This window comes from Uranotaenia lowii, chromosome 3 (assembly GCF_029784155.1).
Source record: "Uranotaenia lowii strain MFRU-FL chromosome 3, ASM2978415v1, whole genome shotgun sequence".
In the NCBI taxonomy this organism is placed as follows: domain Eukaryota; kingdom Metazoa; phylum Arthropoda; class Insecta; order Diptera; family Culicidae; genus Uranotaenia; species Uranotaenia lowii.
In genome coordinates this window covers 244,453,787-244,479,058 of record NC_073693.1, presented here as the reverse complement: position 1 = coordinate 244,479,058, position 25,272 = coordinate 244,453,787, and the positions used below count along the sequence as shown (strand labels likewise).

The 25,272-nt window shown below is 36.4% G+C and overlaps 1 protein-coding gene across 1 annotated transcript; it reads right to left on the bottom strand.

Annotated features, from left to right (window-relative positions):
• Nucleotides 1-1,928: 1,928 nt before the first annotated feature.
• Nucleotides 1,929-23,979, bottom strand: LOC129755030 (proton-coupled amino acid transporter-like protein CG1139). The gene is made up of 5 exons (XM_055751329.1): nucleotides 23,730-23,979; nucleotides 10,872-11,540; nucleotides 2,627-3,078; nucleotides 2,395-2,567; nucleotides 1,929-2,326 (listed from the first exon to the last, which is right to left on the bottom strand). The coding sequence occupies exons 2-5, from the start codon at nucleotides 11,538-11,540 to the stop codon at nucleotides 2,082-2,084; spliced, it is 1,539 nt and encodes a 512-aa protein (XP_055607304.1). The 5' UTR covers nucleotides 23,730-23,979; the 3' UTR covers nucleotides 1,929-2,081.
• Nucleotides 23,980-25,272: the final 1,293 nt, after the last annotated feature.

Below are 25,272 nucleotides of genomic sequence, written 5' to 3'. Positions count from 1 at the left end.
CGAGACGGTCTCAGCGTCTCCTATTTTCTTCGGGAGACACTGAGACCGTCTCAGGTTTCCAACAACAACAACAGACAACAAAGTTCGTCTCATAACAAAAATCGCAGTTCATGTTGCCTAGTGTGGACCAAGGCGGGTAAAGCTTCAGGTGTGTTCTTATACCAATGCACGGAATCGTCCATCTTGTGACAGGCAATCGTAATCGTAGGCATGGTAGACGAACAATTCGCTGTCAAAAAACGCTCCGTCTCCACCCCCCACCAATGAGAAACTTTTGGTACCCCTTGCCTACTTTTCCTCAATATGAACCCACCCTACTGACCCACCCTGGTGTGGACTAGGCTTTAGCGTTAGCGATATTTTTTGAAACTGAAACAAAATCACCCATAAATTTTTGACGATTGGTTAGTGGTTGGGCTTCAATGTGGTGGAAAGAAGGTGATGAAGAAACACGCACACTAATACAGAACTCGTTATTCAAGAAGTAAAAAGGTAAACAAAGCCTACGTCACTTGCCAGGATGTTTATGTATCCTAGGCGAGAATCGTAAACAGCAGTTGGCAATGATTTTTTCTCTATAGTTTTCGCTGTTGGTTGTTTGTTTGGAAATGCAACTGACGTCACAAATTGTCATGGTTTCAATGTTTACAAAAAAAAACTTTTACCAACACTTAGCACGGGATTTCCATCGCCACCTGAGATGTGTATACAGGTTGGTTGGGCTTCTTGATTGTATTCTCTGCTTCTATTGGGTGATGCATGCTGGGTTGCCAGGTGCCAAGATTTGTCTGTAAAACCAAGACTTTTGACCCTTCGTCCAGATATTGGTCAGACACAGATTTTGCCCAGATTTTTACTGAGAGTGCCCAGATTTAACAGACTTTCAAAATTGAGTGATGATATCAAAATTCATATATCGGATTTGATCCTTAAGTGCCAGATTAGACAGAAATCTCGCTTGTATTGACCAATAATTCATTAAACATACATCTATTTTTTTAAATAAGGGCATGGTACGTGGTAGGAAACAGTGTTTGTTATATAGTTCTCAACTTTTCAACTTGAAAATAACCCGAATACCACAGAACACCACTATTGTGCCCAGACATACACAGACTTTTTTCCCAAATTGCCCAGATTTTTTTATCCTCAACACCTGGCATCCCTGGATGCATGATCCCATAGTAAATTTGGAATTTACGTTTTCGTAAGGATCGTCATATATTGTGCGAACGTGTAGAATTCGTTGATTATACGATGCATGTTTGTATCTATCCTAACCCACACACAGTTCAAATATATTTCTCGCAAATGTAAACCATTCTGTCGAAAACAGTAACTTTAACAATAACAAAAAACCAACAGACAAAGATTTGAATTTTAGATACAAGATTTAGGATTCAGATTCAGATTTCAGATTTGGATTTCAGGATTGAGATTTCAGATTCAGAATAAGATTTCAGATTCAGGTCAGATTTCAGATTCAGATTTCAGATTCAGATATCAGATGCAGATTTCATATTTCAGATTCAGATTACAGCTTTAGATTTCTGATCCAGATTTCAAATTCAAATTTCAGATTCAGACGTCAGATCCTGATTTCAGATTCAGATTTCAGATTTCAGATTCAGATTTAAGATTCAGATTTCAGATTCAGATTCAGATTTCAGATTCAGATTTCAGATTCAGATTCAGATTTCAGATTCAGAATTCAGATTCGGATTTCAGATTCAGATTTCAAATTCAGATTCAGATCTCAGATTCCGATCTCAGATTCAAATTTGACATTTCACATTTCAGTTTTAAGAGTCAGAACATAAAATTCAAAAATCAGAATAAAGATTCCGTAGTTTAGAATTCGGAATGCAATTAGCAAATTTCAATTATGATCAAAAATGGCTTAAAAGACAGCGTTTAGTTTTCGGAAGCCGTTCGTTCCGATGATTCGTGTTTATTTCGTAACAGTAAAGTGTAACAACATAAATAAAAGCTTACAATAACAACGTCCTTTTAAAACCTACAATAAGAGTGGTACCCGTTTCTCGTTGAGAATATTTGCCAACCGATTGACATTCTCTGACTCATAAAAGCTCCTGGAAGATTTTCGATAAGCTCTCGTAGCTGCCGGTGAAAAATCCCAGCATGGCCAACATCAGAATGAAGACGTTTTTCAATATCATGAAAGTGTTCGGTTTTTCTTGCGGATTGCTGTAAGCTACAATCAGTTCGATGATCGGCGGAAAAACTAGAGCTAACGCAGTCGAACACAGCGCACCGATCAGCGAGATGAACAAACTTAGCTTAGGAACGCATTCGGCAACGGTAACTGGAAGTATGGAAAAAGCGCTTGTTGAAAAATGTCAGTTGGAATAGAACGAAGAGCAATGAACTCACATGTTACCAAAACCATCACAACTCGAAAGCCCATCTCGGCTAGAGTCTCGTGCTTGGTTATGTTCAAACGGCACTTCATTGGTGGCCACATGATTACTATGGCAACGAAGAACTGCAACGCATATCCGAGCAAAACTCCCAGGGCGATCATCACTTTGACACTTTCTGCCAGACTATAAAGAAAAAAAATTACAAATTTTATGAAATCAAACATTCATCAATCAAGCCATACATTTCGTTATCCGGTAGATTCAGCGTCATGCTTCCTTCAACGGCTTCGCCCCACTTGAGATAGCCGACGAATCCAAAAGCCGTGAAAAGTGTCACGATGAACACCATGCCGATGTTCAGTACCCCAAATCGTTTCCGGAAGTCGTGTGGATTTTTCATTTCGTTCTGCAGCGGCAGGACCAGTGCGATCCCCTCGAAGGCAAAAATGGCGGTGCCGAAGAACAGCGGAAGCTGGTCCCACTGGGCCACGTAGTTCCGCTCGGTTGGGGACGGAAGCTCCTGTGAGGCGTAGTAGAACGTGATGCCGATGCCGAGGGACATAAATACGTTGGCCAGCATCGAGCAGTACGATAGGAACTTCAGCTTGGTGATGATCGAAGTGAGAATGATCGGCGGCAGCAGACAGGCCATGTGGTACTGGACGCCCATCTCCAGGCCGTACCGGTCGAAAATCTGGAAAGAAATGGAGAGAACGGAGGAAAATCTTATTAAAATTTATGGTTAACTTTAAAGATATTAAAATTGAACGCGTTTTCACTAGTTTTCTATGTTTCAGCAAGTTTTGATATTTATTACGTTTTGAAGATGTTCCTTAAAAGTATTCGTGTTTGCTTATATTAAGCTTATTTTACATTTGTAAGTCTGTATACCATTGATCACCATTTGATCACTTTTTTCATTCAATTTTGAATATTTTGGATGGGGTTGCTCGCAGACTTAAAATTTTTAATATACTTACTGAGGAAAGGTGTATGAAGTAGTATCATCGCTAGGCACAATTTTCCCGTTTGTTAGGATAACGTGCCGCTCTAAAGCCTAACCCTTTTCTGATACTTTGATTTCAACAGGAGAGGTGTTTTTTTGCAAGCCTTAGATATTTCAAGATTTTGAAATTAAATGTTTCTAGTCTAATTTTGTCTATTTTTCAAACATTTTTCAGATATTGAAACATTTTTCAGATATTTAAATTTTAGACAAAATTTTGGATGATTATGTGGAAAAAGTTAATGATGATCACAGTAACCCCAGTTTAAGTACCTAAGCCTTTTGAACCGATAAAATGGCTTCAATGGCTTCTAAAAACTCATGAAGGATTATTATACCGTTTGTTCCTTAAAAAATTTTAAGTTTGATGGGACATCAAATTGAAGTAGTCAGAAAAATTATTGGTTTCATCAATTATTTTTAAATTTGCAAAAACATGCGATTTTCACCCTACTAATAAAAAGGGGTAAAGTTGGAACAAACTTAGTTTTAATGAAAAATCAAATGAAAACGTATGAAAATTTATAGTTTTTGATATATTTGTGATGACGCTACGCATAGAGCACAAATTGCAGTAATTTTTGATTATATTCGAATTAAATTTTTTCATTTTTTCTATCAAAAATGTTATTGAATAAAATGCATTAGGGTGCTGCATACATTTAGGGGTAAAAAATACTGCAATAAATTCTACTAGCTAAAAAAAAAGTTTAAATGGATGAAATTTTAAAATACGCGCGATGCAAAAAAAAAATCATATTCGAGCATTAAAAACAACATTTGAAAGGTGAATCTTTGATTTGCATTTTGATGCATTTTAGCCCAGCCCAGACCTAACTGAATTATCAAAATATTTATTTAAAAAAAATTTGTGATTATCCGATAAAAATGCTACACCAACAGTGTTGGTATAGGATAATAAAAGCAATATAAAATTTGTAGATGATATCATTAAGCCAATCCGTCTTACTGGGTTAAGTTTTTTTTTAATGCATCGAAAAATATGAAAAGTTTAGATCTATTGCTCGATTTTTTCAAATTTTTGTATGAAAATCAAAAACTTAAAAAGAAATCTCACGATGTGAGAAACTGTGTCATGATCATTTTGTTATCATGAAATGAAATGACAACTTAATTACTTAATCCCTGATTCCTGAGTTTTAGTAACTGATTTCTGATTTTTTTTTCTCACTCTTGATGTATGATAATCTGCTTTACGACTTTTGGTTTCAGATGTCTAATTTCTGATTTCGATTTAAGGTTTCAGGATCTGAATTTCCGATTTTTGAATTTTGATATCTGATAACTGAATTCGGATCTCAGATCTTTGATTTCGAGTTCGGTTTCCTAATTCAGATTTCAGATACGTGGATTTTGACTTGATACCCGATTTTTAGTTTACGCTTTCTGGTATTTCATTTCTTATTTCTGAGGTCTGAATAAAGATTTCAAAAATTGAAAATATTTTCCTTTTTTTAATTCTCTGATTTTTTCTTTTAGTTTTTAATTTTATTTGTGAGTAAAGTTATTTTTTGTATCCTCTTTTTAAATTTTTTTTTGTTTTCTCATTTATAGTAGGAAAATATAATAATCGTAACAGGAAGCACGCTTATTTCTGGTATTTTTAGATAACTGATACAGGTATTTTGGTTTTTGGTCTTTGATTTGATTCTTTTGTCAGATCTAAGATTTTAGATTTTCAATTTCTGATGTCGGAATCATTAATTATGAATTTACTCATTTCTTTGGGTCTTTTTTAGTTTTCGTTTTTAATATTTTGATTTTTTGATTCCTCATTAAAATGGATGGAGAGATAATGTACTTTGTTTAACGAATTTCGATCGGGATTTATACAAACTCCCTACATTTTGAAATTACTGAAGGGTGACACGGTCAAAATTTGGTCAATATCAACTTGACGTATATCTTTCAATTTTGCATTTCAAAAACCTGAACACCCCTTATTTTGAAGGTGTGTATGTAGAATGTTGCTCTTATTTTGATTTTGGAATTCACTCTTCAGTTGTCAAAATGCCGTTCAAGGAAGAAGAGCAGCGTATCAAAATTTTGCTCGCGCATCGCGAAAATCCGAGCAACTCGCACGCAAAGCTGGCAAAATCGCTAAAAGTTGCCAAATCAACCGTTACAAATGTAATTAAAGTGTTTGGGGAACGTTTGTCGACAGCCAGGAAGTCTGGATCGGGGGGAAATCGAAAACCGGAAGCCGCTGAGACGACAAATAGAGTTGCCGGTAGTTTCAAGCAAAACCCTAACCTCTCTCTCCGAAATGCCGCAAATAAGCTGGGTGTATTGTCTACAACTGAGCCAAAAAACGAGTCGGACTATCGACTTACAAGAAGGTAGTGACTCCAAATCGCGATGATAAACATAAAACGACGGCCAAAGCGCGATCCCAGAGGCTGTACACGACGATGCTGACGAAGTTTGACTGCGTGGTAATGGACGACGAAACCTACGTCAAAGCCGACTACAAGCAGCTTCCGGGACAAGAGTTTTATACGGCAAAAGGAAAGGAAAGGGGTAGCAGATATTTTCCAGTACATGAAACAGTCAAAGTTCGCGAGAAATATCTGATTTGGCAAGCCATCTGTACCTGTGGCTTGAAAAGCAGCATTTTCATAGCTTCCGGGACTGTCAACTAAGAAATTTTTCGTGAAAGAGTGTTTGAGTAAACGTCTGCTGCCTTTCCTGAAGAAACACGGTTGTTCCGTACTGTTTTGGCCGGATTTGGTATCTTACGGTGAAAAGGCCATGGAGTGGTACGCCGCCAACAACGTGCAGGTGGTTCTCAAGGACAAGAACCCTCCCAACACGCCAGAACTCCGCCCAATTGAGAAATACTGGGCTATTGTCAAGCGGAACCTAAAGAAGACCAAAAAAACTGCTAAGGACGAGCAGCAGTTCAGGACAAACTGGCTTTCTGCGGCGAAGAAGGTGGATAAGGTGGCTGTACAAAATCTGATGGCAGGGGTTAAGCGTCAGGCCCGGCAATTCGGATTTGGAAATCGGCAGCCTAACTGAATATTTTTCCTGAATTTTATACTAATTAAACTTGAAAAAAAAAATTAATTTGATTTTTTCAATAAACGATTTCACCGATTTACACGCGTTTTCCCTTGACCAAATTTTGACCGTTAGTTTAGTTAAGCCCAGTTAAAAAATTTATTTTATCAATAACTCAAAAATGGGACACAAATCGCATGTGGAGGCGATGAGGAATGGTTGAAAGATGAAATTCAAGCCGGACTTGTTCCTTAAAACCTTCCAGAACTGTTTTTATTCCAATTCTCCCGGTTTTCACCGCGGAAATTTCGTCATGGCGGGGGAATCGTAATAAAAACAGTTCTGGAAGGTTTTAAGGAAAAACTCCGACTGGAATTTCATCTTTCAACCATTCTCCATCGATTTCACCATGTTCCAAAATCTAGTTTCGTCGCTGAGTTGAGTTATTGACATAACAAGATTTTTCACGCCTTTGAGAGGGGGGCCTTTGGGTACACTCTGTCGCAAAAGAAACGTTAAATTCACCTTGATTTTCACGTAGACAATCATTACGTGAATGTTTGTTTAATTTACGTGAAGCACTTAGGAGCTAATAAAAATCATTTGATCTTTACGTGAAGTTCACATAGTTGAATGCTGTCCAAACCAAAGCACATTCGATTTACGTGTAAATCCAGTGATCCACCAAGTATAGAGGGATTTGGTATGGTAATGGCTCATTAATGTAAAAACTATGTGGAGGAGAACTGTCAATGTGGCGTGGATCCGACAGTTGGTGCTAAATAAAAGAAAAAAAAATCTGAGTGATGGAGAAGCTGACTTTTCATAAGTTTATTACAATTTTGTTGTATGACTGCTATTTTGAATTTTCGTTATTTCAACAGGAATGACATGTGACGGCCAGGCAACCAGTCGAGGAGCAAACAAATGTGATTTTTCAACGGATTCGTGTTCAATAATTTAAATGAAGTGAAATGTAAAAAAAGTCAGTGGAAAGTGGAAATGGAGTGTGCTTATGTGATGTGTTATGTAATTTTTTCGACTAATAAAGTTTACTTTCAAAATCAACACCGTTTTTTAGTTAAAAGAAACGCAGAAACTCGCTATATTAATATTACATTGAAATTAACGCGAATTGCATGTGCCAGAACGAATCCCTATCCAATCCACACTCAGTCTACGTAGTTTTTACATACAACTCATATGAAAATTACGTGAATTCTGGTTGCTACGCGGGCTCTGTTTGCTACCTGCAATTCACACGTAAGTTTCACATGATTTTCATGATGGCAAAAATCCATGTACATTTTCACGTAGCGATAATGTGAAGATTTTTTTGAGTGTACGAATTGCTGAAGAATATTTTTTAACTTCAAAAGTTTGTAAAACTTTTCCAACTTTCTGGCAGAGGTGGGGGTTGGGGGCTTGGGGGGAAAAACACTAAAAATAAATACGGGTAGGGGATAATGAGGATACTTGATCACTGGGGATACTTGATTCCTTAGCTACGTACTTTCGATATTAGCTTAAGATATGAAAAATTATGTCATCATCATTTTTATTCATCAAAAGATACATAACTCGATTACGTTACATAGAATCATATCAGCGCTGTGGTATACAAATGTTGCATTAAACCCCGCTGTTGCATTATACTCAGTTTGACGGTACCGTAAACTGGGGGAACTTTGATCACCGGGGTAACTTTGATCAACAGATTTTGAAGATGATCATCATTAACTAAGCCTGAAGTAATAATATCTGAAAACAAGATATTACTTAAAATGTAGTTTAAAAGTTTTAAAATACCTGTTTTTTCGACGACTTCTAATCAAACACCTCTCCTGATGAAATGATAGCATTTAGAAGCAAATGGGTTGTTTTATATGAAAGCTTAACTTTTTTCCTTTGCATTGGTATAGTTTCAGAGTTATTTTTATGGTCATTCTATTATAAATTTTGGATATTTAGAAAAACGGACATTTCCTATGAGAAAGCCTGTACAAATGGCTAAAAGCCTATTAAATGGTTAAGTTTGAGTAAAAAAAAAAAGAACATAGAAACAGTTGGAGAACCTATGGAATTGCATGAAGGTAATTCATTCATTCATTTTTGAGGCCAAAAAATATTGAGAAATGTTTATAATTTTTGCCCCTCAATGTATGCAGCAACATCATCTTTTAAGTAAATTTGTTTTTGAAAGAAAACTTTGAACATCTCAATTGAGTTCAAACAAAAAATTACTGTCTAACTGATGTTTCAAGCCATACCATACAAAGTAAACAAAAATTACCAAGTTCGGTAATTTTTTTACCGAAATCCTAACATGTGTAAATCGTTGAACTTTTCGGTAATTTTTTCGGTAAAAAATAAACGAACATCGGTAAATCGATTCTTCATTTACCGATGTTCGTTTATTTTTTAACGAAAAAATTACCGAACAGTTTAACGATTTACACATGTTAGGATTTCGGTAAAAAAATTACCGAACTCGGTAATTTTCGTCTACTGTGTAGTGATCAAAAGTACCCCGGAACATGAAATCTGGTTTTGTAACAAACATTTAGTTATAGCCAATGACGTCGTTTGAATATTCTGCTACCAATGATCATGCTTTATACCCCTTACCTCAGTAAGTATTTTAAAACTTTTTAGTGTTACAAAAAGGCAAAAATATTAAAAAATGAAACAAAAAAGTGATCAATGTTCCCCCAGTTTACGGTATATCTCGAAACTGGAATGTCTCACATAGATATAAAGTTCTAGAAATTTTTTCCAACTAGAACAAAACATCAAACCTGTTAAACAAAAAATTAAAAAAAAAGTTTATTGAGTTATTGCACTTTGTTTGAAAAATCTAGCAAAATTTGACTTGATGATCTTTTTTTAACACTTTGAAATATTTCCCACACGAAAAAATTATGATAATTCTATTTATTCAATATGTCAATCGTCCAAAAAGATATATTTTTCTTATGAATGGGTGTTGATCATTGCTTAGCACGAAATTATTAATATTTATCCATTGACTAATATTTCCTGATAAAAAGGACTCAAAAGTGCATTTATCTACAAATAAGAAAATTGCGCCTTTAAGTATGCAATAAATATACACAGTAAACGAAGAATCGATTTACCGATGTTCGTTTATTTTTTACCGAAAAAATTACCGAACAGTTTAACGATTTACACATGTTAGGATTTCGGTAAAAAAATAACCGAACTCGGTAATTTTCGTTTCCTGTGTAGGGTAGTGGACAAACTTTTAAAATTCTCTTTGTCTGACAATTATAAACTGTTAAATAAAATCTAATATGGCCAAAAAATGATGGGACCAAGAGGTGCGTCCAATTACCGAAAACGTCCGATTATCAAAAGTGGGCTAAAATATCAATATTTGAGGATTGAAGACGCATTACAGGCGCAACGTTTTCTATTCGGTAGTCGCATTACAGATGCAGTTGTCCGATTACAAAGCTGAGCAACGAATAAAGTGGTAGAGCAGATTTCCGGAGAAAACGTCCGATAATAGAGCATCTGCACTGTCAATTTTTGCCACGATTTCCAGCAAAAAATTGCTGGAAACTTTCAGCAATCTGAATTTTTGCTGGAAACCAGCAATCGGTTTTCGAATTGCTGGATTTTTCAGCATTCGGTTGTGTTCTTTTCATTTTTGCTGAAAAATCAGCAATCGGTTTCCAAATTGCTGGACTTTCCAGCAATTGATCTAGTTTGCTGGAAAATCAGCAATCGAGTTGTCAAATTGAAGTCTGTTTGTTTTCGTATGCTGATGCAAGGTAAGACTATTTTATGTATTTTGGTTAGATTAATATAATTATTTTTATTTTCCTCTATATTCTAGCAACCAGACATCAAATCAAGGGTGAGTTTTTATTTAACAGGTAGATATTTCATAAAAGATACTAATCAGAATTCTTTTCTCAGGTGGCGAATGATCAACACTTTGGCACAAAGCTGCCACTCCAGAACCGGTGTTGTAAAATTTTTAGAAAAAGTTCTTAGAAATAAATACAAACATTATTGAAAAATGGAAGAAAGTAATTGTTTCTTATTGCCCATTATTTGCACAGCCAGTATTCAATATTTAATTTTGAGTGAAATATAAATTTGACACTAAATGATTTTCCAGCTATTTGAATTGCTAGAAACCAGCATCAACGTTTGCTGTTTTTTTCCAGCAATTTAAATTGCTGGAAAGTCAACGGGACAAAAACCAGCAAAATTTTGCTGGTTTCCAGCAAAAAAAAAATTTGCTGTGTGGTATCAACCCTCAAAAACGTCCGATTACCGAACTTGTTTGATTAAAAACTGTCCGATTAACGAGCGCTTACTTTACTTTAAAATGCAACGGATATCAATATTTAAATTAATTGATTTTGAATCAATAATCCTTTCTTGAAAAACCGTAAGCAATTTCGACTATTGCTGACTCTTACCTGTTTAAAATTCGAGCTTATGAACACGAAGTAAATGCAGCAAAACCCGAGCTGGGTGACGCAGATGAAGATGTTGACGGCCATCTTCATGGGCTTGGCCCAGCGCTGGAACTTCGGAGGTCCCCGCTTGAAGCAAAGGCCCACGGTTTCGGCGAAATCTGGCGGCCGTCCCTTGCCCTGCTGCTGCGTTTGCTGCTCGCTGTGAACCTTGCCGGCACAGTTCAGCAGAATGTGCTGACAGTGAACGCAAACAAACCCAAGGAAGAGCGTCAGGACCGTTGCCAACACGAGGCCACCATTTTTGAACGCATCCCCCATGGCGTAGCATCCGGTTCCGATGTTTCCCTTCAGCATGTGGGTCATCGTTTCCAGGTAGGTGGTTTTGTGGTGAGGTTGCACCCCGTGAGTTGTGATAACATCGTCGGTGTAGTCGTGGCCCGGTTTCTCCCGGATGTGATGATGGTGCAGGTGATAGTGGTGATCGTGGCCATGGTGCGGCCCAAAATGGTCCGGCTGTTCCGGGTCCGAGGTTCCGTTTGGTTTTTTACCGTTCAGGTCTTCCAGAACAAAGCCATTATTGACGGTGCCACCCGTTGGAGGCTGATGATGATGATGTCCATTGGAGGTGCCATTTTGCTGTCGCTCATCCAGCGACACGGTTATCGTCATCTGTAAATTACAATTATATTTGATTAGAAGAACCACAGGTGGTAGGTAGTTACGTTCTAACTAAGCAGCAGAGCAACAGAGGAAATGATCAATCAGAGTAGAACAAACAAGTTTTTTTTGTTCCTCAAATCATATGACACGCGAGCGCTCTAAGAGGGGAATTCCGGCGAAAAAGCAATTAGTTAGGTCAGGTTATTTTTGCAACGCTTTCCGGCCAGCCGGTTCTTAATTTTAAGTCAGTATGGAAATTGGCAAATGACAAATTAGCGAAACGTTTCTTTTCAGGCCTATCAGATGTAACGAATCAATGTGTTACGAAGCTTTAAAAGCTATTTTAAATTTGAAATGGTCATACCAAATTAAAAAAATTCTGTGATCTAAATCCATGAATCAAATGAATCAACATTTAAAATTCAAGCCACGCTAATCAATATTTAGGAGGTTTGCTAGTGTATGCGTACCAAAATAGTAGCTCCTCCGTCGTATCACGTGTTACGCACTTGCCGGACCCGGCACGATTCACAATTTTCACGCTCATGTGTTGTGCTGCGATATTTGTGAATGGCACCACCACCGCCAGAAGGTCAGTATTTTGTTGAATGATACCGGTTTGTTCTACTCGGATGCAAATGCTTCCCCCAATGTCAAGGTTAGCGGGTGTTTTTTTCGCGAACTATAGAAACATCATTATAGTTGAGCTAAGCGCTCAAAAACCTACCTCAGCCGTTCAACTATAGAATGATTTTGATATGGTGTTGTTAGAAATATGGTCCATAAATTTATTTGTTCAAATCAATGTGATAATAAGCATCCCTAAACAGCAGGTATGACCACCGAAATCAGTTCTCCAGACTCAAGGAAAGGGTCTTTCAGAAAAGTTTAAAATGGTATAAAATGAACGTGAATGCTTCATAATGGGTTGATTCATAAAGAAAAAACTTTAAAATTGTCTAGGTAGAATCATAACATTTCTCCTGTCATGCATAGATCATTTTGTTATCAAACATTAATAAAAATTGAAAACACAAACAAAAAAATACTTAACTTTTTTTTATGAATCACAGCAATTTAAATGAAATCAATATGTTTTTTATTTTTATTTGGCTGAGCCGTTTTTATTTGGCGGGCGAAAATCAGAGCTGAAAATCACATGAAATCTAAATGTTTGACATCAGTGTTGCAGTTTATATTGCCATGGCCAAGCAACCAAAAGTTCCATGAAACAGGTAAGAAAAAGCTTACTCAACCCCATCATTGATCTGATTTAGGTTCTATCAGGCGCGGATCTAGAGATTGCTCTTAGGGGGGGTGATTTAGTAAATTTTCAAAAAATATGACCAACTTTTTTTGAGTGATTAGGAAAAATTCAAACTGTGACAGGAAAGATGTTGATGATAAAGATGAAGAGAATTCAGCAGCATGTAAATAATGTTAAATAAGTAAGTTAAATAAGTTTAAAAAAAAGTTCTTCCAAAGAATTCTGTAAATCTGTTTGTGGCTGGCTTAGTCTTAGGCAAAACGCAGACAAATGATTTTTTTCACTGGTTTGAAGTTGAATTTACGTTTATTTATCTAGTTGGGGATATGGAATGACCATTTGTTTATTTTTATCAGATTGGTGTCTATAAGCAATTTTATTTTGAAAATCGTACTTTTTTTTCAGTCAAACATAAATTAAAATATTAATTTAAAGATGTGAATCAAAAAACAATCTTAAACAATTAAACATTTAAAACACAAATAAGTAAGCATCTAAATAAATAAAATATAGATTGCTAATCATTATATTTAATTTTTTTAAAGAGATTTGATGAATAGATTCGTCTCTTTATATCTTTTTTAAGCAGCTATTGAATCCTTATGCACGCGTAAAAATGGTAATGTCAATGTTAAAATATTTTGACACATGAAAAAGTTATATTTCATCTAAATTGAGTTAAAAAATTTGTGACCATTTTAAAGATGATTTATTTTTTCTGCTTGGGGGGGGGGGGGTGATCACCCCCATCACCCCCCCCCCCCCCCCGTAGATCCGCGCATGGGTTCTATGCAGCCCACAATTTAAGTTCTTATTGATAATTTTGAAGGGCGAACACGAAATTATTGGAAAACTCTCAACAGGGCATAACTTTTTTACCATTGCACACTGGTATAGAACATCAATCTAGCGGAACTAAATTAATAGCGCCCAGGGATGAAAAGATAGACTTTTGATGTCTTCGACAACATTGCTTAATTTAATAAGGCGCATACTTTGAAATAAAATACAGAGTCGAGAAGTTCACCAATAGCAAGATAAAAATGCTAATTTTTTTGTTAAGCATTTAAGGGCTTTGGTTTTTTCTACAAAGCTGTTTATCTTAACAAAATACATAACTTTGCTGAACAAGTCAAAGTTCTACAATTGCATTCTAAGGAGTTACAATAAAATTAAAAATAATACCTTGAAAAAACAGTTTTTTAAATCTGAAACGTTGTAGGTAAGGCAAAACCATTTTCAGTCTTCGAAACAAAATTGAAAAACGTTAAGATATACAATCTTTTAGTACATTATGATGTGTTTTGAAATTGCTGAAGCGCTGTAGAAAGCATTTAGTGTAATATATTGACGATTTTCAAAGAAAAGTATATCGAATTGCGCAAATTTTCGCACCATCAGCCAATGTGGATTTTATTTTTGGTGTTAAGAGGAATCATTACCATATAAAACTAGCGTGGAACTCGGTGGAACTCGAAGCAATTTTAAGATTCAAAATCTAGTATTTTGTTCACAAATATCACTTTTTTTAGACACTTTATAAGTTTCTTAGTTTATTTGATGCAATGAACTTGCAGAATTTGAGAATACGAAAATATTAGATGATTCAACCGGTTTTCCGTTTCGAATTTATCAATAAAATCTGTTCTAGTACATCATTATATAAATGATATCTGTACCAACACGTGAAAGTGATTAAACTCCAAAAGTAAAGTAGCTTTCAGCTTTCAGTAGCTGGTGACAGGTCAATTTTTGCTCTGTTTAACGAATAAAACACTTTTGAGATAATAAATTTTCGTTGGATTTCAAACTCAATTTGAGAAAAGGATCTATGACCATTTTGAAACCAGAGCTGTAAACACGTTGATATACACCATTTACTCCTGACCGAAGCAAATGTTGTAAAAACAAGTGTCTTAAAAAAAGTGATATTTGTGAACAAAATACTAGATTTTGAATCTTAAAATCCCTTCGAGTTCCACCGAGTTCCACGCTAGTTTTATATGGTAATGATTCCTCTTAACACCAAAAATAAAATCCACATTGGCTGATGGTGCGAAAATTTGCGCAATTCGATATACTTTTCTTTGAAAATCGTCAATATATTACACTAAATGCTTTCTACAGCGCTTCAGCAATTTCAAAAGACATCATAATGTACTAAAAGATTGTAGATCTTAACGTTTTTCAATTTTGTTTCGAAGACTGAAAATGGTTTTGCCTTACCTACAACGTTTCAGATTTAAAAAACTGTTTTTTCAAGGTATTATTTTTAATTTTATTGTAACTCCTTAGAATGCAATTGTAGAACTTTGACTTGTTCAGCAAAGTTATGTATTTTGTTAAGATAAACAACTTTGTAGAAAAAACCAAGGCTCTAAAATGCTTAACAAAAAAGTTAGCATTTTTATCTTGCTATTGGTGGACTTCTCGACTCTATATTTTATTTCAAAGTATGCGCCTTATTAAATTAAGCAATGTTGTCGAAGACATCAAAAGTCTATCTTTTCATCCCTTGGCGCTATTAATTTAGTTCTGCTAGATTGATGTTCTATACCAGTGTGCATTGGGTAAAAATCAATCAATTTTTGCACACTTTCTCATTGATGTGTATTGTTTACATGCTGTCAAACTCGAAGTCGTGTTTTTCGATTCATCGCAACGCAAGTCGAGAAAACAAATTCTTTCCAAACACCTGGAATTTTCTGAGCTGTCGCACCGGCAGTTGGGAAAAATATTGAATATTCACCATTCAACCGTCTTCAGAGAGTTGGAGCGGTTCCGAAGGAGTTGGAAGAAAACCGGGACCGGAGAACAAAATGACGGAGGGAAAGGTGAAGCGGATGATTAAAACAAATCCCAAATCCCAACGTCTCAAGCTGAAATTTGGCTAAAAAGATCAGCATGTCGCAGAGCAACGTCCAGAATGCAAAGAATAGAGCTGGACTACTTACATACAAGGTAGAGAACTTCCCAAATCGCGATGAGTGGCAACAATCGACGGCTAAAACTCGGGCACGGAAGCTCTACGAGAAGATGCTGACAAAATATGGCTGCTGTGTGATGGACGACGAAACGTATATAAAAGCCGATTTTAAGCCAATTCCGGGGGTTGGGGTTTTTCACCGGCAAGAGCAAGTTCGATGTGGACGACAAATTTAAGAAGAAGAAATTGTCGAAGTTCGCCTCCAAATATTTCGTTTGGCAGGCCATCTGCTCTTGCGGATTGAAGAGTTAGCTTTTCGTGACAAAGGGCACAGTAAATGGCGAAATCTTCAAATCTGAGTGCCTCGAGAAGCGCCTTTTTCCGTTCTATTGACTATGTTCAGTACATGGTGCCGGTATGATGCCATGATGCCATGAAATCATAAGAAATTGTTTGATTCCGGAAACTAAATTCTATTATTTGTTATAATAAATATTGTTTAAAATTAGGCAAAAAAACGTCAAAACGAGGTATTCTACCCTAACATATTCAGATTTCAATTAACTATCGTGGACATATAAAAAAATAAATTCAAAACTCAATGCATAGAGAAAAACAAACAAAATCATTATTTCAAATCACGAGCTGACCCGGTGTGCTTTGCTACATCTTCCAAATATTGATGAAATTTGTAAAAATTATCAAATTTTTTTTCGTAGGTACCATTTTATTTTGTGGGTATAATCCATTTGCCAAAATTTATGTTTTGTTGGTATGGATTCTCCACCCTCTCCCTCTAACAAAATGAAAATGGCTCACGAACTTTCATATAAACATTGTTTTTATCTAAATAACGTCACATGCCACATTTGGCTTCATTTGTTTGATAATTATTCGAGTTATGCCAAATAAAAAAAAATGTCTCCTTTTCTTCATTCGTACGCAAACAATCTTGCATATAAAAGATGGTCCCTTTTGCTTGATAAGTGCTTGCGATTTATGCTAAAAAAAGCCGTATGGACCCCTCCCTTTTTCATTCCCACCCTCCTCTTCTTGAAGGAGGTAGGCGTTTCTAATAATCATACTAATTTTTTCGTATTAATATTCGTGCCCAAAAACTCCCATTTCTTAAAGTTCTAGTTGTGCCAAAAATTGTATAGGATCCTCCTACCTTCCTATCTTCCCAACGAAAAAGTGAGGGTTCTCAAATAATCATAGAAAATTTACTCGTATTCCATTTGCTTGAATAGTTTTCCATTAATGTAAAAAAAAATACAGGAGTCCCCCTCCCTCGTCCTATCTCACCACTGGAAGGTTAAAAGGGTAATAAAGATTCGAGGAAACACCCAGCAAACATTTGTGTAGGTATATTTCTCAACAAACTTTGCTATACGTTCCATATACATTATAAAATCATCTTATATAACTCGAAAAAACAGCATTTACGTACTAAAGTGGAGGCAATATACATACATATTTTAAACTTCTGGCTAAAGCGATAAGAGTTGTAAAAATTGGACGATATATAACACCTTTTACCGTACATCCTGACAGTATGCGAGAGAGCGCAAGTTTTGCTCTCAATGCATGCAAACCGTTGCCATCGACAATATTTGCTGCTCTTCTCATTGGCCAGTTTATTAAAATGGACCCTCTGATTTTTAGAAATCTGGTTGCACTGCTTATCGCAAAGAGAACAACAAGGTTGTTTTCTCATTTGAACCCCACACGCGGGAGACAAATTTGCAAACATGGCGGACTTTTGTCATGTACGAGTCGGTAGACTTTAACTAACCATTTTTACGATCATTTACTTGGTTTGGTAGGAATTACGATTCGCATTAACATTGTTAACGAGTTGAGCTGACATTTCTTATGCGATGTTATGTTTGCTGGGCATTTATCATACCCTAATATCATCCCATGTTAGATTTGGTTTATTTGTACGGTTTGTTCTTCAGTTATACAAAAAATTGTAAGGAAGCCTCCCTCTTCCCCTTCTATTTCCCTATTGGAATGAGGGAGGGGTTCCAAATAGTCATAAAACCATTTATCGCATCCAAATATCTTCCCATGCCAAATTTGGTTCCATTTGCTTGATAAGTACCCCCCCCCCCCTTTCCTCGTAATGGTTCCATTTGCTTGATTAGTTTTCAAGTTCTGTAAACAAAATGTAAGAAGCCTTCTCCCCCTTACTTTTTCCATATTGGAGAGCGAGCGGGGGAGGGATCTCAAATAATCATAGAAATATTTCTCGTATCCAAATAACCTTCCACGCTAAATTTGATACCATTCGCTTGATCGGTTCTTGAGTTATGTAAACTTTTGTCTTTTGTTTGGGATGCCCCCTCACCCCTTCTCGTGAGAGGAAGGGATCTAAAACCATAATAGGAACATTCCCGGCCTCAAATACCTACACCTGCCAATTTTCACGCAAAGTGGGTCAGGAGTTTCCGAGTCTTTAGGGAACAGACAGACAGACAGACAGACAGACATCGTTAATAAGATTTTTTCACGTTCATTTTCACTCGAACTTTATACCGGGCTTAACTTTGAGAAATGCCTAAAAATTCATTGAATCAATTTGTGCACTTTTCGGCAGAACAGTTGAACATTACAAAGATCCGGAAGTTAAAGTTTTTAATTCAAAAATCAACTTTCCCGCGAGTATTTTTGACTCCAGAGGAAAAAATTATAGAAGTTTTATTTGTGTTTGATTTTTGCCAGTTCTGCAAAATAATATCGTTATATATATTCCAATATCTGAAAATGTGAAGGAAAAATGTTATAAATCTAAAAATTTCATCAAATCTCGCGTGAGCTTTCATTACGATCGTATGAAACAAAATGTAAACAAACAGTTTTATTACAAAATAATACGAAAACTGACATAAACTAGTCGCAACTTCTTCCCATTTAGAATATTTGTAGTCTGGACAACATATTCTATACGAGAAATACAAATTTTAAAGTTGTTTTGATAACTTTTGCAGCAGTTTTCTGTGAATTTTCAAGATGTTTTATACGACGTAATGAAAGCTCACGCGAGAAATATGTTTCATGAATCATGAAAAATCGTTATGCATTATAAACTCAAAATTGACCATTTTTGCACTTTTACCCCTTTAAATCTGAAGGCCTCAAATGGGTTAAGCAAATGGTGAAATGGAAATGGTAGACTAACATTGCATTCTTTCAAATTTTCGACTAAGCGATAATTATTTACAAATCACAATTTTTATGAGGCGCAAAAAATTCTTTGATTTTGAAAAGAATATATTTTTTCACAATTATGAGATCAATTTCAATTTTGCAGTTTTGAAACTGCATTTTATTAATAATCCTAATCACAATCCTTTTTTTTTTAATTCAACGGAGCTTGAACCAGAGACTTTTAAAATCTGATAACAAATAACGAAAAAGGTCTTTTTTTAATTTCGAGGAAGAATGACCCTAACGGGTTAAACTCCTATCAAAAAAAGAAAAAAAAATCTTTTCTCAATTACCAATTTCAGAAACACTAAAGAAATCACAAAATATGCTCTCTATTCAAATTATCCATTCATTTTTTCAAGTGAGTTTTTATTTTAGGTTTTGAAATTATAGACCGATTTTGAAGTCTAATCTGGATGCCTGAACCTAGCTCTGGCTCTGGATTTTTATTTGATCTCTTTATTGTTGAATTCTATTTTTTTATATTTTTTCCTGAAACTGAATTTGATTTGAGTTCTGATATTCGAATCATGTTCTATATTCTAATGTTGATTCGAGGAACAAAAAAAAATCTCCATTGTTCTTTTAATTTTTTCAACATGTCACAACAATGATATTGTTGTGCGTAATTTGTATCATTCTTTCGAACGTAATTGAGATTCTGCTCTCCAATACTGAATAAGAAAACTGATATCAATTCATGATATTATTTTAAGATTTTGAATCTTTATCAGAACGAGTTTCTGAGATTTTCTTATTTAAATTTGGAATTTTAAAAGCTGAAGCCACTTGCTTCTTTAAACTTTATTTTGCTCAATAATTTGAGACTTGAACTCTGAATTGTATTTTTTGTATAACAAGTACATTTCTAAAGCCGAATTTTGGTTTTTTTTTGACTTCGACTTTTTTAACTGAAACTTTATTGTGAGGATGAATAAATATATTTAATCAGGATTAATTTCTCGAGTTTGAATGCAGATATGAATAAACTAGATTAAACGGAAAATAAAATTAGTGGCCCCCTAGAAAAATTTCCCCAGCTCTCGACTGCTTAATCCGGCCTTGGGCATAAAACGAATCGTTTTCCAGTCTTTGATAAAAGTCTTAAATTAATTAAAATTTTTAATATCTAATACTTAAGGACTTTCTTGAGTGATGTCAGAATTAGTTGTATTAGTTCTATTCAATTTTTTTTAAACGTAGAAATCTTTTTTTCAAAGCGTTGTTTCTCCGAAAATACAATATCTAGGAAAATCTGAATCCTTGATTGAATGGCGGATAGTAAACAGATTCAAAATCGGTTTTTGTTTTCCATGTAGGTTTGCGTCAAATATACTTAACCAATATTTATCGCAGTCGTTTTCTCCATACAATGAAAAGGCGACAGCATCAGCATCCTCTAGCGGAGAAAATAGAAGCACCAATTCGAGAAATTCGTGTAACTTCTGATAGCGTGAATTTAATTTTCGAATCAATTGTTGATGAAAGACTTGAAAACTTTGAAAATATTATTAAAACGAATATTTTTTTTCTTTTTGCAACTACATCAATTAACTTCAACATATATCTATCGATTACTATTGTTTATATCTTATATCAAAAGAACTATGCTGAATGAATCGGTGCCACTAAAGATTTTCGTGCTGTCTAATGAAAATTAAAGAATAAATCAGATTTTTAAATAATTTTTTTCAGTAATATATGATCAATTCTACTGGAAATGGATCTAAATATTAAAAAATTTCCACACGTCATAGCACCAAAACAAGAGCAGATAGACGAAAGATAGATGAAAAATGGTTCGATTCAGGACGCCAAAATCTTCCAAAAACAGTTAATAAAACGTATATAGGCACCAAAAATACTGTTCCCTAGTGTAATTAATACCGTATTCGCTCGTTCAGTGTTGCACCGGTGCATATACCGGTAGTGCACTTTTTGCTGTCTTCGTGATCGTTTTCACGATGAGTAGGTCCACTGATTGTGCACCATAATGTGGCCGGTGGTACACTCTGGAAATAAGTATTCAGTGTTGCTTGTGCCCTCACCAAAACTATCGTGAATTTTGACAGGTCGTGCTCCCCGATCTAAACGAATTGTATGGAAGCGAAAACAAATGTCAGCTGGTGATGGATTTTACAGCTTGATTTGGCACTATGGATATCACGCACACCAACTATAAGTGAAGGCAAAACTCGATTTTGCTCGTTTTTGGCCGGGACGGTGCAACACTATCGAGTGGTGAACACGAATACGGTATAAAAAAACTTTCACTGTTACATTCTACATATATTACTGATATTACTACAACCAGGGATGATAACTGTTCGGATGTCATTTGACATTTCTTCAAAGCCTTGAGCGACATTTATCCGTTCGATCCAGAGGTATGAAGTGTTAAGTGTTCATCGAATTCCATGTAAATGAAAAATCAAAGATGGAACGCACATCTGGTGAACTTTTCTGCACACTAGATGAATTCTTTTGCACACTTGGTGAATTTTTTTCACACTTGATGAATTCTGCCGCACATCTGCTGAATTTTGTTGCACATCTAGTAAATTTCATATCGCTCTGGTTCGATCACGATCCTTTTTGGTTTTTTGTGAATGTCATCGCTAAGAAATTCACTCGGGAAAATGTTGAATAACATTTGGGATGAATGTCACAACTTGCATCCAAATTGTGACAGCCATGGAAAACAAAAAGTTAAGCTAAGCAGAGAACGGTCGGTCGTGGCTTTGATGATATTCATATCAGAAAATGTTAACATTTTGAATGTCACATAATCATAATCGTAACATTCATAGGAATCCGAATGAAATGAAATGGGATAATATTGCTGGAAGTGAGACTTTGCCCATGTGGACTGGCCAATCTGGCCGGTTCCGGAATCCGAAGAATCAAAATGATCAAATTTAAACTTGCGACACATGAATAGAAAGCTCTTGATTTGTACATAAAGGAAACTAATAGAAGTGGTTGTAGTTTACAACAACTGCAACATTCTTCAACGGCAATGACACATTTCACTATTAGAGCTGAATGAAACTGAAACATGTTAATGAGTGATACGTAAAAATCGTACTACTTATGAAAGGAACTATGTATTCTCAAGCCAGTAGGTAAATTTACGCGTAATGCGACTAGTTTACAGAACGATGCAATGCTCCGTTGTGTTTGTAAACCAATAACACGCGTAAGTTTGTTAGCTGCGCTATCTGGTTGAAAAAAATTAGTGTTGCATTGTAAAACAGGTTGTTTATTTCCTAAACGAAATAGGGATTATTTTGCGTGATGCAGCGAATCGCTCGTCAATTAAACTTTTTATGCTTAGACATGTACAACAACAACACGGCCAATAATACACATCGTTAATCCGAACTCCGTCGAGGGAGGCCGACGGGCGCGGCGTCGGCGTCGTCGGGGACAACCAGGGTAGGCGCATCGCAGCAGGCTAACAAATAAATAGGTGTGTTCAACAGAACTGAATCGAAATCAATTGAAATGGATTGACAGTTGATCAGCTGTTTTTCCAATTGACTTCAATCGATTTCTATCAGGCTGCTGAATGAACGGCCAGACACTAATACTAACGCGCTGTTTTTATTGTCATTTTCTTATTCAGCTATACTCTATGAGGTTTCAGGATTAATTTTCTTATATAAAAGAAGCAAAATCGTAATGGTCTTAAATTTTACTTTTAATTAATTTTTCGATTCCCGATGCGTCTCCGCTAGAATTGAAAAAAAAACTGAGTTTATGATTCGACCCCACAAAAAAGGAAAATGAAAAAAATTACGGATAAAGTATTTTTTAATAAAGATTATTTATTTCTGGAAAATTTTGTGTCTATTTTCCGGCTGGCTATCACAAAATACTGCATCTCTGACACAGCACCGCCGACACCACATCGACCGACATCAATTTCACTGGCACAGCACCATCGACTCAGAATACCTGGCAGACTACGACTTTCACAGCAACACCGACCCAGCATGATTGGCACAGCACCACCGACACAGCATGGCTGACACAGCAGCACCGACCAGCATCGACCAACACAGCACTACCGACACCGACTTAGCACGGCACAGCACCACCGACTCAGTACACGACAGAGGACACCGCACCGAATGACATCACTTTCAAACTTGAATATTAAAAAACAAAACCGAATCAGCTGTTTTTTGACAGTAAACAACTGCATTTGTGTTAGTGCGATAGAAACCGATAGAAACGAATCCTGCTCTCGAGCTTGATCGATTTCGATTGGTTTCGATCGATTCCGATTGGCTTCATTGAACGTCAATTGGATTAGTTTCGATCACAACATTGGCTGAGTGAACAACAATTTACCAATCGAAATCGATTGAAACCGATTTCAATTGGCTGTTGAACGGGCTTAATATGTAACACCGCAGCATTGGCGCGAAAAAAGTCGCGTATTTTCTTTCGACGCGCCGCAGCTCCCTTGGGGTACAAATCTTCTATTTTTATCATGTCCCGAACCATAACTTTTCGGTAAAAGTGTTTTTTACACAACCACGACACCGTGTCTTCTTCAATCTGTGGACAACGGAACAATTCGAGCTATTCTGTCAATTTTGGCACTTTTTTTTCTGATCGACTTAGAGCTGTTCTGATTTCCAGATGCGCGCTGTTTGGATGCAGCGTCGTCGTGGTTTGATGCGTAAACATGACCGATTTTTGACAACAATGTAAACTTTATGTGTCCCAGTCGTTTAGAAGCACCGCTTTTGAGTGAATATTAAATTGGTTGATTTATTACCTTCGTCCAAATCGCACACACCCAATTAGTTCGAAACCTCGGCCGGTCCAAGGAGCGAAAATTTGAATCGTTGATGAGTAGCAGCTAGTATACGTGCCCCCGGTCTTGCTTCTCGAGGACAGGTCGGGTCGATCGTTCGCTAACCAGTTGATATCTAAGAAAATTCGCGCGCGCACGATCACCGGCGGATATCACAGTACTGAACGCGCTCGCTGAGGCTAGAAAGTTGGAATAATTACTGGCTGATATTTCGCGGCGTTCTCGCGGAATATTCGCAACACATGTAGCTTATATCGTATCGTAGCTTGAACGAACGTTATTGAATGGTTCCGAAGAGCGGCATCGGCAGCGTGAGAGAAAAATTCCCAAACGCCTATCACACACAGGGAATACCCCATCATACTTAACACTTGAAACGCTAAAAACTCGAAACAGTGGAGCAAATCTGGTGGACTGTGACGAGATTCGGGTTTGCGAGAGAGAATATTTGTCACAGAAGTTATTATCAGGATAATTAGTACCTAGTAGCTGGTCAAGCGTACGCAACAGCTGGTTGGCTGGCGTATTAGTTAGGTACCTACCTAAGCGATATTGAGGTAGGTCTTCGGTTGATTGTTGACGACGACGACGACGACATCCACTTCTCGGTCTGCCCCTATCTTTCGCGCTGCTAGTGGATTTTAAGAACTATGTGGATCAAGTGGCTGGTGCTTGTCAGACCAAGGCTGGGAACGAACCAACTCGAAAAAATGCACTTGGAAATTCTGGGTTCCAACTGAACGTCAGCTTTCTTGCGCGTATTTATCATCTCTCACTTCGAAACCAAACTTTTTTTTAACTACTGCACCTATAGTAGATAATGCATCATCCAATGCCTATTTAGCAAATCTCTATGCCGAAAATGCGCTAAAAAGTGTACTGTACAAAAGATGATATGATTAGAAAAGCACTACGGGCATAAATACTCTAGCTCTCAAGTTAAATGATGCATGACCACTGCATTCAAGCGAATTAAGAAACCGTCAAAAACGATCACACACATATTTATAGGATCTCAGTGAAACTTCATGTTTTTTGAAGAAATCTATTTTACTTAACACTAATGCAGCGTAAATCATTCCAGGATATGATAGCTAGCATCTTACAAATGCTAAAACCACCTGCCCACAGAAAGAGTATTATGTGTGCCGTGCCCGAGATTCGATCTTATAACTGTTGGCTTAGAAGACTTGAATGTTATCTTCTAGGCCAAGGTCAGTGACTAAAAAATGGCTTTTTAAAGAAACTCGGAAAATTCCCATTGAAGTTGAAAAGTGTTGCATGATGCCCCAGTTGACGGTACCTTATACAAATCCACACCGCTTAACCGATTAGCCTGAATTCCGGCATAGTGATGTAGTTGGACCTACGAAAGATCTTAGTAATAGTTTTGGGTCCCGTCCACCTAAGAAAAGGGTCCCTTTCATACAACTTTCATTTTTATTCTCACGAACCAAAAGTAATGGTATCCTCCGTTTGGTGTGGTTGGTTTTACCATCACCAT

What these genes read in the sequence shown, in the direction of transcription:
- LOC129755030 (XM_055751329.1), bottom strand. Translation starts at nt 11,540, where the DNA reads ATGACGATAACCGTGTCGCTGGATGAGCGACAGCAAAATGGCACCTCC. An exon ending in AATCTACCGGATAACGAAAT is followed by an intron (nt 2,568 to 2,626) that starts GTATGGCTTGAT and finishes TTTTCTTTATAG; the next exon opens with TCTGGCAGAAAGTGTCAAAG. An exon ending in TGTGATGGTTTTGGTAACAT is followed by an intron (nt 2,327 to 2,394) that starts GTGAGTTCATTG and finishes CCATACTTCCAG; the next exon opens with TTACCGTTGCCGAATGCGTT.